The sequence below is a fragment of the Megalobrama amblycephala genome, linkage group LG1, assembly GCF_018812025.1.
Source record: "Megalobrama amblycephala isolate DHTTF-2021 linkage group LG1, ASM1881202v1, whole genome shotgun sequence".
Lineage (NCBI taxonomy): Eukaryota > Metazoa > Chordata > Actinopteri > Cypriniformes > Xenocyprididae > Megalobrama > Megalobrama amblycephala.
In genome coordinates, this window is record NC_063044.1 from 50,156,430 (window position 1) to 50,173,001 (window position 16,572).

At 43.3% G+C, this 16,572-nt stretch overlaps 1 protein-coding gene across 9 annotated transcripts in view; it reads left to right on the top strand.

The window, feature by feature from the left end:
* Positions 1–16,572, top strand: part of mrtfaa (myocardin related transcription factor Aa) — a 61,401-nt gene that overhangs the window by 10,955 nt on the left and 33,874 nt on the right. Inside the window, exon 1 of one of the 9 annotated variants that reach the window (XM_048199057.1) lies at positions 2,678–3,308. The exons of the other annotated variants lie outside the window; for them this stretch is intronic. Within the exon in view, the coding sequence (XP_048055014.1) occupies positions 3,170–3,308 (139 nt within the window). The 5' untranslated portion in view covers positions 2,678–3,169. Of the gene's footprint in view, positions 1–2,677; positions 3,309–16,572 lie in introns of those variants that run through there. 9 annotated transcript variants of the gene reach the window in all.

Sequence of the window (16,572 nt, forward strand, 5' to 3'; positions counted from 1 at the left end):
GCAGGGAATTTTATTCTCATTTAGCACTCATCGGATGCTGATTTTGGACCCTCTATGTGCGATCACAGAATTTTTTTTCTTTTAATAAGTAGCTTGAGTCACAATAATCAAATATAAAAGTATGGTAACACTTTACAAAATGGTTCCATTTGTTAACATGAGTTAACTTCTATAACAGAAGCTAACAACGAAAAATAAACTTGTAAAGATTTTATTAACATCAGTTAATGCTAATTTCAACATTTACAGTACTAAAACATTATTAAAATCAAAAGTTGTATCTTTTAATATTATTTAATGAACCTGAGCTAACATAAACTAATGATGAACAGTTGTGTAACTGACGTTAACAAAGATGATCAAATGCAGTATCAATGTATTTCCCACTCTTAGTTAATGTGTTAACTAATGGAAACCTAATGTAAATTGTTACCAAAATCATAAACGGGACAAAAATGTGCTTCCACTGACATGTACGTATACAACTGCACAATAACATAATGTTATATTGATATTATAAGCCTAATGTTATGATCTGCATACATGCACATGGTGGAAATGTGACATGCTCTCATATTTTGCTTCATAGCAGTGACATGTTTAGAATATGGTGACCGGCCCCTGGCTAATAATGGTTTCTAGGTTTATTTTGCATTACTTATCTTTGTAAACACCCACACTCACATCCCACAGTCTCTGAATATGTTCAGGGTGAAAATCAGGTTATAGGAACTGTTATCTGTGAGGTTTCACGACTGCCATCTAGTGGATCTTATCAGCAATTTGGTCTGTTTATTTTTATCCTGGAAAAGTTTTGGACAGCCTGAAATCACTAACTGTACATGACAGAGATTGGACAATGAAACTGAAACACTGGCCAATATAGTGCTGGAGGTTTCACGCCTATATATGCGTGGCCTGGTGGCAAATCTTCACCGATTTACATTCCATCAGCTGCACATAAAATATTGCAATACACACAACATAATAGGAGATATGTCAGAGTTCAGAAGAAGACTGTATCTTGTATCTGTCATTCCCATGATGGATTGTTGTTGTTTTGGCTGCAAAAGGAGGCCCTACACCATACTAATAAATTATTGTGGTCTAAAACCAGGTGTTTCAGTTTTATTTTCCAACCCCTTTATATACACAGTCTGGCAAGAGAGTAGTCATTTAGCAGATGCTTTTAACCAACCCTGAGTGACCTGATTTTAAGTGCCTCATTCAGGCTAATGGATCGGCCCTAGCGAGAAGGGTCTGGCCGCAGACATGCACTCTACTCTGTCTGCTCCAATGTCACTTGCACTCTCTGTACAGGAACTGGAAATAAGTTGCATAATGTTGTGAGTTTTTGACACTTATATTGATATGTGTTTCAGTGGACATGGTTAGTGTGCGTTCTGTGCTTTGAAACACTTTAATGTTTTGTTCTCTTATCCAAAGTCATTTATTGTATACTGTAACTTTCAGCAGGTGTCTGAATAATTTTTGTGGCGAATGTGTGTTTATTTGGACACATTGCATACCAGATTATGTTTTAAACATCACACGGGATGAGAGACCATATATCTCAGACGGGATGAGATATTATTTATATACTATAGTATTTATTACAATTTTGAGTTAGCTGTTATTTTTGCATTTTAAGTTTCATCATTTTAATTTCATGTGCTTTTTTTATTTGTATTATTTTTTTTTTTTTAGGAATTATTTTTATTTCACTTTTAGTAATTTTAGTACTTCAATGTCAACATATTTCGGTTAGTTGGCAAGGCAAAATTTCTAATTTTCAATGTTAAGTTTTTCTTTTTATTTAATTTTAGCTTTATTTAGATTAATGAAAACCATTTTTAGTTTTACATAAAGTCTGCCTGAAAGAAGTTGTGATAGTCTTTTCTCCCCTATTGTGACGTATATCTGAGTGAGACAGCTTTCCAAACAAGACAAAATGTAGGGCGGGACTTGATTTTTGTCCTTGTGAAATTGATTGGATGGTTGTGGTTTGCTATTGCTGTGATGTCATGTGAGTGACAGGTTGCCCCGCCCTCATGCCAGTAAACACGTCATCACAGAAGAGAAGAGCTGTCACTGCAAGAGGGAGGGGAAGTTATTTTTATTAAAAATTATAAGAGCATATGAATTTAAAAAATAATAATGATGTACATGGATAAATAATTTAAATTGAATACTTTAGTATTCCATGATGCACTCATATACACACATTTTATTCAGTTACAATTTTTCAGTTTCATTTCTTTTACCCTTGAGCCCATCACATTTTCTTAAGTGCTAAGTTTATCAATAAAGTGCATGCATCTTTCTTGATTCGTCTCGATATTTAACACCCTCACACTTCAGCGTGTAAAATCACATGCGGTTCAGGAAAGAGTCTGCAGCACGTTTGCTAAAAACAGCTCCTAAAACACCTGCCGAACAGAGCGACTTTACACCTCTGCTGCGAGGTGTGGCTGTCAGACAGACTTAAGATGCATTTCCATAAATTCTGCAGCCTTAAATAGCTGCACCAGACAATTGTGATGTTCTGTGTATAGACGCCAGAAAGTCGTTTTTAGGAAGTCCTATTTCTCAGATTTTAATTTCAGCCATATATTCATTCGTACTGAGAAACACACTTCTGTGAATGTACGTTTCTGTGTGTCATTTTGTTGGCAGAGAGAGGTCATTGAGTGCAGAGTGGGCTGCTTTAATAAAACACACACTACTCAGCACAAATGTGTGTGTGTGTATATGTAGACTGAATGACTTGAGGAACAGCTGCGGTTGTGCGGTAGTGCTGTCACACACACACACAAACGCACACCTTTCCCTGCGGATAACTTCAGTCTCAATGCTGCTACTGCAACAGCAGGAGCTCTGGATCTTTGATGTGGCTGTTTCTACTCATCAGATATCTCCCTTCTTTATTTTTTATTTCTTTGCTTTCCGTCATCTTCTGCTCTCTTTTTTTTTTTTTTTTTTCCTCATCCGGATTCCTGTGAGCAGATCAGCAGTTTGGCTGTTCAACGTGAATGACTGAAACAGATGAAATATGAAAGACACAAAGGCTGAATTAAGTTTTTGAGTCAAAAACTTGAACGTCTCTTTGAAGGAAAAGCAGTGAAGCACGTCTTTTTGCTGCAGAAAGATTCATTTAACTTTTGAAAACATGACCACCATGCTGGACACCAGCTCTTGGCTCTTGCCCGGCCCCGCCTCTTTTGGATCTGCTTCAGTCAGCCGTGTCATGAGGAAACGAGTTGTCCGATTGGACCGTGAGCGGCGTGCCTGCCTGAGTCTGAGAGAAGGTGTGGAGTCGTGTTGCATGTGCATTCAGACCAACAAACAGATTTAAAGCCTGTAGCAGGTATTTGAACAGGGCCTTAACTCTATTCAAATTTTCCTGCTTAGATCAATCCTGTGCTACAGACATGAACTGTGGGGTACTATTACTGTTTTAAGCAATTGGACTTGCAATATTAGCCTGGAGGATGATAAAAATAGGCAAAAAAATTAAACAACCACCCAGAACACTATAATAATGTTCAGAACATGTACAATACAATATATATATATAGTTTAACCCTCCTGTTGCATTTGTGCCTGTTTTGACCCAATATTTTTTTTTTTTTTTTTAAATCCATAGTGTTTATTATGAGAATGAAACTTAGGATATGTGCTAAGAGTCAAAATACTTCTATTAAAGGTCCCGTTTTTCGTGGTTTTTTGAAGCTTTGATTGTGTTTATAGTGTGCAATATAATATGTGTTCATGTTTCGCGTGTAAAAAAACACAGTATTTTTCACATAATTTACTTATCTGTATACCGCTGTTTCCACTGTCATAAAAACGGGCTGATGACCTCCTTGTTCTATGAAGTCCCTCCTTCAGAAATACGTAACGAGGTCTGATTGTGCCAGCGGTTCCTGTGTTGTGATTCGACAGCAGCTTAGCGCATCTTGCCCGGAAAGGTCACGCCTCTTACCATAACGTGGAGATGCACGCGCTCAGTGTTATTGTAAACATGTCTTTAATTTTACCCTATCAATTTGAGCCGGAATCAGACCCGGTGATTGGACTGCGGGATGAAAATAACAGCGTTTCGACGACATGGCGACAAACACACTCTACAAACGCAACTCTTGTGTATTCCTGTGGGCGGAGGTTAGTCAAAAAACTGTTTTAGTGATGTCATTAAAGAAGGAAGTAGAGGGATGTAGTCCAAACTGGCCGTTCGATGTAGGCGACTTCTGTTAAATAAAATATCTCGCTTGGCATTGAACTTTGAGCTTTAAAATTTTACAGATTTTATTTATACTCTAACAACAACATTACACACTAACTAAAGTTTGAAACATGGGATCACGAAGAACGGGACCTTTAAAGGTGCAGTGTGTAAATTTTAGCAGCATCTAGCGGTGAGGTTGCGAACTGCAACTAAGGGCGCACACCCTTCGCACCCTCCCTTTCAGAGAAGCTATGGTGGCCATCTGGCCGGTCTCTGCTTCTAATAAACCAGACAACTACTACTATTACTACTAGTACTACTTTGTGCGTATTCACGTAGCGATGATGCAAGCTGCCTCTAAAAACACGAATGATTTAGAAGAACAACATAGTGATGAGACGCGCTCTGTAGAGCAGTTTGTCCATTTAGGGCTGCTGTAGAAACATGCCGGCACAAAGAGCGACTTGATATGTAAGGGGACCTGTGGTGTATGAGATGTAAATGGCTCATTCTATGGTGATAAAAACATAACGGTTCATTATGTAAGGTCTTTATGTACCACTGAAAACATAGTTCCCATTCAGTCGGTCACGTTCGACGTACGTCGGACAGACCGACGAATAGGAATCTCGCTAGAGAGGCCAATCTACTTCGAGTGTAACTAAAACGAGCCAATGCACATTGGCATGCAATCATATGCATCAGCTGCTCGCCTCGCAGCGCGGGTATATAATGAGCAGCAGGTGCGTTGCATCTTCAGCTTTTCGCTTCGGAGCCGAACGGTGTTTGTTCCTGTTCTCTGCAAGCGAGTGTCTGCTAGAAGACGAGTCAAGCTTTTTGGTTGAACTTCTCTTTTTTTTCCGAGTGCAGGCGAACAGCACAGCAGCAGGGTTGAAGTCCTCTCTTTTTCTGTTTTTGTTTCGTTTGCCGTTTTTGAGCAAATAGCTGTTTTGACAGCGTCGGAAGGCTGTTCTCACGGCCGGTACGGTGCGCTTTTGAGCGCTGAAAAGCCGTTTTTACGGCTGGTAAGAGTGAGCGCCTTCAAAGAGAGAGAGAGAGAGCACACGACAGGCTGCACACAATCCCTGTCTGTGTTGCGGCGGCCGTTCCCCTGCGTGCTTCAGCACTTTTAAAAGAGTAAAGTCCCTGAAAGAGCTTACACAAGTAGATTCGCGTCTTTTTAAAGATGACATCCTACTTGTGTTTCTGGATGCGGTCGTTCCTGTCCTCACTGACGGCCACGATCACTGTTTCACATGTCTGGGCGCGTGTTGAAATGATGTTCGTGGGTGTTTCATGTTTTCATATGAGAACATGATCACGTCGACACGCCGGTCGTGACTCTTCTTTCTCCGGGAAGCTTGAGTCCCCTCTGTTGTTGGCCAGCTGCCGCTTGTGTGTAAAAGCACAGCCGCGGGTCTGCCCGACACTCTGGGAAGACCGTGGAGATCAGCGAGAGCAAACCTCTCGCTCCTCTGCGTGTCGTGTGCCGTCGAGCTGCCGGGCTGCAGCGCGGGTTGTCACGGCAACCCAGCGCTCGCTCGGCGCTCTAGATGCGCGGTTCCCTTGCATAATCTCCATTGTAGCGCCCTCTCTGGTGCACCAGAAGAGGTCTACTTTGCTGATATGGCTTGGGTGACATGAGGTTGAGGGGTTCCTTCGGGGAACCAACCCCCTAGGGCCCCTCCCTCTCTAGCGCATTGCAAGCTGTGCAGTTTCTGGATTGGATTGCTGGTCCTACTCATAGGGGAACCTAGCATTTCATTCAGAGCTCCAGCTGAGGGACAGACGTCGATTGCAGCATCGGAGAGAGTGCTGTTATGCTCTGGAAATGAGGGTGACGCTGCCCACTGTAATGGTGTGTGCTTATGCTGACTCAGATTCGGAGTTTACAGCCATGCTTTCCTGGGTCTTCCAGATGTGCATGGAAAACTTGGCAGTATGGGGGTATGTTGGTGCCATAAATATGGAATGCCGAAAGTGCCAAAATCTGCATAAGTTTTTCCTCTCTCACTACCCTCTTGGTTGGGGTGGCTGTACACAGACCACACCCACCCTGCATGTGAGGCCAAGGCACTCTTTTTGCATGAGGGTAGTTCTGTGCTGGGGTTGAGCTGCGCTTGTTGACTAACCGTGATCAAAGTCACGGCGCAGGCCCTCAGCCAGACGATGTCCACCTCAGTGGTCCAGAAGTGCCCCCTGGCTTACCTTGTGAGGTGCGAGAGGTTGTCAAGCTAAATGCTTTCTCAATGCTCCCATCTTACGAGGTGTCCTTTTCGGTGACACTGTCGAGGACTGAGCCCAGCGGTTCTCCTCAGTTAGTAGCGGATCGGGGAGCTTCCCATGACAAACCATTGAGTTCCTCTTGGGCCGCCCCTCAGTCTGCTCGTCGCCAAGGGTGTCGTCCCCTGCAAGAAACTCTGGCCCAGCAGGCTCTGCTGTGTCCATTGCGGGGAGATGACGCCTCCCGTCTCTGCAGCTGTTAAGTGGTTGGTGAGAATCACCCCTGAGACGGGCGACCCAGAAATGGGTGGGGCTGCTCTTCCACCCCTGGAGGAGGGCCGGGTGGTAAATCCTTTTATTGGGTTTGTTTCTGTTCCGCCACTGACCCAAGAGGCAGTGGTACCCAAAATTAAAAGAGCAGTTCCTCCATTTCCAGGTCTGAAGAGGGTTTGGAGAGCAGTGGGAGGAGAAAAACCTCACCACTGTCATCCCCCTCTTCTGTCGCCAGCGGACAGCAGCAAGCAGCGGGCAGCCAAAGCCTCGACTGCTCCCTCTGTCCATCCGTGGAACCAGGTAAGTGTTGCCTAGCACACTGTGACGCCGCTTCGGGCCGCCTCACAAAGAGAGCCCCCCGAGCCGCGTCCCTGTGTTCCACCTCGCTGCCCCGCTGCGGGTACGCCGGTGGTCTCTTTGGTCCCGCTTGTACGGTCTCTGCGAGCCCGGTTAGCGCTCCCCAGTCCGTCTCGCTGGCTCATTCGGACCATCAGGCTCGGCTATGCGATTCAGTTCGCCCGGCATCCCCCCCAAGTTCAGGGACGTCCTCTTCACTACAGTGAAAGATGTCGTTGCCCCTGTCTTGCGTGCGGAGATCGCAGTCCTACTGGCGGAGGACGCGATGGAGCCGGCCCCTCCAGCCGATATGAGGTCAGGGTTCTACAGTCCCTACTTCATTGTACCCAAAAAGAGCAGTGGGTTATGACCGATCTTGGACCTGCGAGTTTTGAATCGGAGCCTGTACAAGCTACCGTTCAAAATGCTGACGCAGAAGCGCATTTTTGAGTGCATCCGTCCCCGAGATTGGTTTGCAGCGATCGACCTGAAGGACGCGTACTTCCATGTCTCGTTTCTTCCGCAACACAGGCCATTCCTGCGCTTTGCGCTCGAAGGTCGAGCATATCAGTACAGAGTCCTACCCTTCGGGCTGGCCCTGTCTCCCCGCGTCTTTACGAAAGTCGTAGGGGGAGCCCTTGTTCCCATGAGAGAACAGGGTGTTCGCATTCTCAACTACCTCGACTGGCTCATTCTAGCACAGTCCCGGGGTTAGTTGTGCGAACACAAGGATTTGGTGCTCAGACACCTCAGCCAGTTGGGTCTTCAGGTCAACTGGGAAAAGAGCAAACTCTCCCCTGTGCAGAGGATCTCTTTTCTCGGTATGGAGCTGGATTCGGTCGAACAGATAGCACGCCTCACAGAGGAACGTGCTCAGTCGGTGTTGAACTGCCTGAATACGTTCAATGGCAGGACAGCGGTCCCACTGAAATTCTTTCAGAGGCTCCTGGGGCATATGGCGGCCGCGGCGGCAGTAACCCCGCTTGGTCTGCTTCATATGAGACTGCTTCAACACTGGCTTCACGGCCGAGTCCCGAGATGGGCGTGGCAACGCGGCACGTTCCGGGTGCTAATCACTCAGGAGTGCCGCCAAGCCTTCAGTCCGTGGTCGGACCCTTTGTTCTCCGGGCAGGAGTGCCCCTAGAACAAGTGTCCCGGCATGCTGTGGTATTCACAGATGCTCCTGCCACCGGCTGGGGTGCCACGTACAACGGGCATGCAGTGTCAGGGGTTTGGACGGGACCCCATCTGCATTGGCACATCAATTGCCTCGAGTTGCTAGCAGTACGTCTTGCTCTGAGCCGCCTCAAAGGGCCGCTACGGGGCAAGCATGTACTGGTCCGTACGGACAACACTGCGACCGTTGCGTACATCAACCATCAAGGTGGTCTACGCTCCCGTCGCATGTCGCAACTCGCCCGCCATCTCCTCCTCTGGAGTCAGAAGCGTCTGAGGTCGCTTCATGCCATTCTTGTCCCTGGTGTGCTCAGCCATGTGGCCGACGAGCTATCACGAGCTGAGCTGCCAGGAGAGTGGCGACTCCACCCCCAGGTGGTCCAGCTGATCTGGAGAGAGTTTGGAGAGGCTCAGGTAGACCTGTTTGCCTCACCGGAAACCTCCCACTGCCAGTTGTTTTACCCCCTGTCCGAGGGAACACTCGGGACAGACGCACTGGCACTCAGCTGGCCCCGGGGCCTTCGCAAATATGCGTTTCCCCCAGTGAGCCTACTTGCACAGACCCTGTGCAAAGTCAGGGAGGACGAGGAGCAGGTCCTCTTAGTTGCGCCCTATTGGCCCGACCAGACCTGGTTCCCAGAACTTTCACTCCTTGCGACAGCCCTCCCTGGCCCATTCCTCTGAGGAAGGACCTTCTTCTCAGAGACGGGGCACTCTTTGGCACCCGCATCCAGACCTCTGGAAACTCCATGTCTGGTCCCTGGATGGGACGCGGAGGTTCTAGGTGACTTACCCCCTGAGGTACTTAACACCATCACTTCGGCACTTGCACTGTCTACGAGACGTGCTTACGCCTCGAAGTGGAACCTGTTCGTCGAGTGGTGCTCTTCTCGCCGAGAAGACCCCCGAGGATGCTCGATCGGAGTCGTGCTTTCCTTCTTGCAGCAAGGGTTGGAGCGTAGGCTGTCCCCCTCCACCCTCAAAGTCCATACTGCTGCTATCTCCGCTTACCACGACCACATAGATGGCAAATCTGTTGGTCAGCACGACCTGGTCGTCAGGTTCCTTAGGGGGGCGAGACGGTTAAATCCTCCTCGTCCCCCCTCCATACCCTCTTGGGACCTCACTCTGGTGCTAAGAGCACTTCAGATTGCTCCCTTTGAGCCTTTGCAATCGGCAGACTTAAAGATTCTGTCTATGAAGACTTTGCTGCTGGTTGCATTGGCCTCCATCAAGAGGGTAGGGGACCTGCAGTCATTTTCGGTCGACGTATCGTGCCTGGAGTTCGGGCCGGGTGATAGCCACGTGGTACTAAGACCCCGGCCTGGCTATGTGCCCAAGGTTCCTACCATTCCCTTCAGGGACCAGGTGGTGAGCCTGCAAGCGCTGCCCTCGGAGGAGGCAGACCCAGCCCTGGCTTTGCTCTGTCCAGTTCGCGCTTTGCGACAGTACATAGACAGAACCAAAGCCTCAGGACCTCAGACCAGCTCTTTGTCTGTTATGGAGGCCAGCAGAAGGGAAAGGCTGTCTCCAAGCAGAGGATGGCCCACTGGATAGTGGATGCCATCGCCCTGGCTTACCAAGCTCAGGGCGTGCCCTGCCCGCTCAGGTTGCATGCTCACTCCACGAGAGGTGTCGCATCCTCCTGGGCGCTGGCTCGTGGCGCCTCACTGACAGACATTTGTAGAGCTGCGGGCTGGGCGACACCTACACGTTCGCTAGATACTATAGCCTTCGTGTCCAGCCGGTCTCCTCCCGTGTTCTCGCCACAGGTCAGAGGCACGGAGAGGCCCCGGCTTAGTGTCGGCTTGCTGCGCTACATGCGCTTCTTTTCTCCAGAGAGTCCCTACAAGGCAGACCCTGTCGAGTCCTCCGATATCCCTTCGGCAGCCGACGTGGCGGAGCGTCTGGCGCCAGGCCTATACTCCGTTGTATCCTTGAGAACCGGGTTTAGGCTGGGTTCCATATGTGTGACCCTACGGGGATCCCATGTGGTTGGTTCCATGGTTGCTCCTAAACGAAGCCCGTGTCTTTCCCTCTGGGAGAACCTACCCTTCATCGGGTTGGAGTCACCCCAGCTCTTCCATATGTAGCACAGCCCTACAGGGTTAGTCCATATGTACTTCTCCACATAACTCCTTCGGGGAAGGATGTGGCTTCCGCAGCGTTCCTTTCCCAGCGAAAGGGTACGCTTTCCCAGCGTTATCCAAAAGTCTCACTGAATGGGTTTTGGGGAACAGCAGTGATCGACTCTCTCTGTGTTAGCCCTGTCCCTCCATCCTCAGGCAAGGGGGTTCAGGTGGCTTACTACAGAGCGCTGGAAGGGGGCAGCTCCTGTGGCGCTTTGGTAGGGATTCCTATTCGTCGGTCTGTCCGACGTACGTCGAACGTGACCGACTGAATGGGAACGTCTCGGTTACAAAGGTAACCCTCGTTCCCTGAAGGAGGGAACGGAGACGTACGTCCCGTCGCCACAGTCGCTGTACCCCGCTGATGCTGCTGCCTATCCGGTTTGGCTCCTCAGCGAAAACCTGAAGATGCAACGCACCTGCTGCTCATTATATACCCGCGCTGCGAGGCGAGCAGCTGATGCATATGATTGCATGCCAATGTGCATTGGCTCGTTTTAGTTACACTCGAAGTAGATTGGCCTCTCTAGCGAGATTCCTATTCGTCGGTCTGTCCGACGTACGTCTCCGTTCCCTCCTTCAGGGAACGAGGGTTACCTTTGTAACCGAGACGTTATGTATATTATATTGCATTTCTGTCAATAGATCCTCTCAGATTTTACATTTTGCACCTTTTAAACACATTTTTTCCTTCTCACTTGGATAGAATTTTTTATGTTATGTTATGTTAACATCCTTAAAATAAAATGACAAGTTAAATGTCTGTTTGTAGATCAGTTTTATCGACCAAATTGTCTAAATTTGAAAAAGGAAAGGTGTCGAAAAAGAAGTCTCTATTTCACTCTACTGCCACCTATTGATGAACCATTGCAGCATGAAAAAAGAGATTCAAGCTGTTTATCATCTTTTTTTCATCTGAAAGTAAAAGTTTATGCAAGTAAAATGAATATATTTTGTTTGAAAACATTCATAAATGTAGACTGTTTTGAGCAGTCATGAGTTTTAAGTTCAAAGAAATTTAATTAAATCCCTTGAAATCAATGGAGTTTACTGGTGATTCTCATATTATATGTTCTTTTAAATTTCATAGAATGATATTCAAATAAAATTTCTCATAAATATTGATATATATTTTCTTGCATCACACTAGTTTTTGCTGCAGTTCTTGTAACATTTTATATTTCAATGAATTTCTCAATTTTTAGTTAATAAAAAGGGGTAAATGAAGTAATAGTATGGTAAAAACATGGTAACATTCAAAACTTTTCGGCATTCATTAATGAGAAGCTACTGATACTGTTTTAGAAGAATTTTTTGGTTACACTTTATTTTACAGTGCCATAGTTGCATTGTAATTACTTAAATAAGTACTGAGTACTATTAATTAACTACATGTACTTACTATAGAGTTACAGTTAGGGTTAGGGTTTGGTTTAGGGTTAGTTACTTGTAATTATACATAATTTTACTATTATTACTATAGTAAGTACATGTAGTAACGTGTAACTATGACACTGTAAAATAAAGTTTTACCGAACTTTTTAAGTTATGATTGTTTTATAAGCTTATGTTCCACAGGGTCCAAACAGACCCAGTCTTTTTTAATGCATTAGGATGGTTAATTTTTTCATGAAATATTTATATTTTACTTTATTTCAGCTTTATTTAAATTACCAAATAAAAATATTTTTTTCAAAACCCAGTATCTTTCTTCTGAGCCTGTTTTACATCCATTAATCTGTCAGTCAACTAAAAATGCTTTTAAAAAGTACAACAAACACGTAATTAGGTGTTTATAAGCCTCAAAATGTGTGCATCTTCTAGTTTATAAATTGGCTGTGGATTAGCAATGAGATCTAATAAGATCAAATGTGAGCTGTGATGTTGTATTATTGAATATTTTATTAGTGAGACATGTAGACAGCAGGCGTGATCCACTGAGCTTTTTGCACGTGTTTGTGTGATTGTGCGTGCTGTGCTGTGCTAAGGGTGATAAGGGAACCGGAGCGATGACATTCCCCTAGTTCCAGGATGAAGAAGCATCAGCTGATGTACACGCACACACACATGCACATGCTTTAACAGCACATTTAAGTGTCCTGCAGGTTGCAATTGGAGACATGAGGCGTAATTCACAATGATATCCTCAATAACTCAGCGGCAGCTCAGCGGCCTGTCACACAGATTGAGTGTCAGGTACAGAATAACTGTCAAGACACAAATAGAAACATATGGAGAGCAAGCTACTGAGATAGATGGAGAGATTCTAAACAACTACTATAAGTCTTGCATTGTGAGCTTAACTGAAAATTTGGTAAGAACATAAGTAAAGCAACTCCTTTAGAGGGGTTAGATCAGTTTATATTCTGCCATTGTTGAATCCTTGATTCTGATTGTTTGACGGATGTTGCGGGATATTGATTAATTTTCTTTAACTACGTGGCTATATAGTTCCAGGATTATAAATTAACATAAAATGTCATGATAATCTAGGGGGTTGGGGGGATTCGCAATCTAGTTATGTTTATTTTAGCATTATTCAGTTCAAGAAAAATATGCTGCTCAATTAAATGGTAATTTAAATTTTTACTTTCATATATTCATATCACTTAAATATTAAGTTTCACCATTTAACCAAATGTATTCATGGTGTCACATCCACCAGCTGGAGTGCCCTTGATCTCCACCAGAGGGCACTGCTTCCTAGTCTATTGCCTTTGTTTCATGAACTGCATTTTCCATAACCCTTTGGCTTATTATTCTTCATCAGTGTTGGGGAAAGTTACTTTTAAAAGTAATGCATTACAATATTGCGTTACTCCCTAAAAAAGTAACTAATTGCATTACATAGTTACTTTTTATGAAAAGTAATGCGTTACATTACTTTTCCATTGCTTTTTCTCGCCTGGGCTGGGCTGGCTTGTTTGTTTGTTTTAATAACAACAAAAAAGGTTCAATTTTTGGCAAATGTTAAGGCCCTTTCACACCAGAAGTGAAATGAATAAGTCTCAGGCTGAAGGAAATGCATATTTATGCTTGTACAGTAGAGGGCGCAGCTCAAACACACCTTTCAGCTGTGCTGCCATTCTGGATTAAAGAGGAATAGGAAACAGGAGAAGAAAGTTCAACACTCTTATTTCTAAATCTAATCTAAAGAAAATTGTGCTTATTAGTATGGTTGAATTATTGGATCATTGAAGGTCAGCAGCAAAGACATTGGTTAATAAAGTGAGATTAAATACATAAAGTATATTTGTGTAATATATTATTACACGTTTGCGTAAAAATCTGAGTTTGCATTTCACTTTTTATTCATTTTGAGCAATACTGAATGTTTTAGTGCAAGTGTGATGAGTAAATGCATGTTGTTCACATTTAGTCTAGATAGAACTATATAATAACCCCCATGTTTATACAGCGCACACAACACCTTATTTCTCTCAACATGGGGACAGAAGAGCTGTCAGTCAATAAATGTGAAAAAAGTAACTTATTTATTTGAAAGAGTAACTTCGATATTTTGTTGTAAATTGAAAAAGTAATGCATTACTTTGCTAGTTACTTGAAAAAGTAATCTGATTGCGTAACTCAAGTTACTTGTAATGCGTTATCCCCAACACTGTTCTTCATTACTTTGAGCCATGTAATTTGTTAACTCTGCCTTTTATGAGCCCTGTGTTTTCAGTTATTGTTTGCAAAGTCTTGTAAGTGTTACACTGCAGTTCTGAGAGCTCTCTCTTTGGTTTCCTGTGTTACAATTCTAATCATTTGCCTGGTTTCTTGGATTTCCCTGTTTGCCTGAGATTTGGACTGTCATGGTGTGGATTGTTTGTCTTGTTTTTTTTTATTTTTTATCTCTTGCCTGTTATTAGAATTACGGTTACGACTAATGCACTTGGATCCTTGACCTGTGTGTGTCAGAGCAGTTTGTGACACATGCGACACAATTACATATAGGCTATAATACAGTATTTCATCTACATTTTTGCTTTTAATCTACATTACTATTTACATATTACCATTTTAATAAAAAATAATAATTAAAAATAAATTGTTTTATATATGATTAAAAAAACATTGTAACTGTTAAACTATAAGTAAATGTGCCATGGATTATTTAGAAGCACCGTCATCAGGGGATTAGAATAAATTACAAATCCACAATAGAGCAGATGTTTGTTGGGCTTGTGTACACTGTACAGTCTAGTTAGGATCTGTATCCCTTTATTCTTATTTGTTCACACTCTTCGGGTCTCTGATTTTGACATTATATTTTCCACATCAATACAGATTTTTGTTGTTGTTGTTTTTTTTGTGCTGCAGTTTGTGCTGAAACAACTCACTCTGACACTGAAGGAATTCTCTCGCACATCACATCATACACACAATCTTCCCAGACTAGCATTCGATTCCTAATGCTATGAGTCATAGGCCTCAATTATCTTGCTTACGGTGGGTGTGACAATCATTAACTCGCAATATTGAGGTTTAATGTCTGTTAGCACCGTTGTCCTCGTGAAACTTTTGCACACGACTCCTGTCAGCCATCTCGATTTCACCTCCTGAGCATCTTTAGTGACCTCATGCCAGATCAAAATTCAGCAGCCCGTCAGCTGTTGTGATGCCACTGCCAGATCACAATTTAACTGCACAACAGGTGCGTCACTGACTCTATTCCACAACACAAACAGGTGCTATAGGCACTTGGTTAATAAATATAGCAGTACTGACAGGTTCTGATCCCAAGCCATGTTAAAAACATATCTTCAGGCTTTCATGGTTATCAAATGAATGATAAAATAAATTTGTTACAAACTATGCTACCTATGGTAATTTTGTGTGTGTGATATGTACTGTATTTTATAAAATATATACAATTTATTTAAAGGGATAGTTTACCCAAAAATGAAAATTCCGTGAGGAATTACTCAATCTCATGTCGTTCCAAACTTTTGTTCATTTTCGAAACACAAATGAAGATATCTTTTATTGAAATCTGAGATATTTCTGTCACTCCATTGAAAGTCTCTTCATTCAAAATTCTAATGCATCAAAATGCTCATTTAAAGGCAGGGTAGGCAAAAAAATGTATAAAAATTTTTTTTTCAAAATTTGTTTAAACTTTATTTATATATCAATACATAATTAAAATGTAAGTACTCTGAAAAAGAAAGTATAAAAATCGAGTGTCTGTAGACCTCTCACGACTGTTTTAAAGACAGCTCATTATTTCCATTCACTCCACCCCCTCCCTTCTGGGCTCCTTCCAAAGCCACGCCCCCAAAACGCATGAACGTGCGACTCCGACCACTGAGCTGGAAGACGCGTTATTTACCTGAGACGAGCGGAGAGGAAGGAGCACAGTGCATGTAGTGACATCATGTCAGAATCACATGTAATAAAAATAACTTTATAATTATGAAGATAAACAAACAAGATGTATTTTAGTACTCACTATCAAGCTAGCATATTGATAGTGGTAAAGTTTAAAATATATATTTTTTGATTCGCTAACGAGCTAGTTATCTATAAGGCAAAGCTAAAAACAGGTTGCATGATACACGTTTTTCCATTACCATCATTTACACTGTGATGAAGATGAATTTCGTGTAAGATTCATAACATATACGTTGTTCTACAGATCAACAGAGTAACATACACTCAAATATCAACTCACAACTGCATTGCAGACACAAAATAATAACACACACATACAACAAAGTGTGTACGACACACACAGATACAAGATAAAGACATCAGTAAACATAGGTAGAGAATATAAAAACAAAACAGGCGAAAAAAAACGTGCAGGTAAACTTACAGGTGAACATGGTAAAAGAGTTAGACAGAGGGTAAAATTATGCACAATTCAACACTATAGCTATCATTATTTATCGTCTCTACTACGGCTCGCTAAGTAATGTTATGTTAGCTATATTACGCAGCTAAGTGTGCTAATGACACATGCTTCATGAAAAAATAAACAAAAAAATACGTATGATCAAAATACAAAAAGAAAGATTTACCTGTCCAGCAGAAATAAAGCCATCAAGGAGTCACTTTTCAGCCCCTTGAGTTCCCTCAGTTCTCGCCATCGCTGGAAAGCCACGCCGATATTAACTCGCGTTTTATTTCTTTGTTTATCCAAAGACTTTTTGTTCATTGCCTTTTCTTGTACTGTTACTGTCTTCCTTTTTTTGCCTGGTT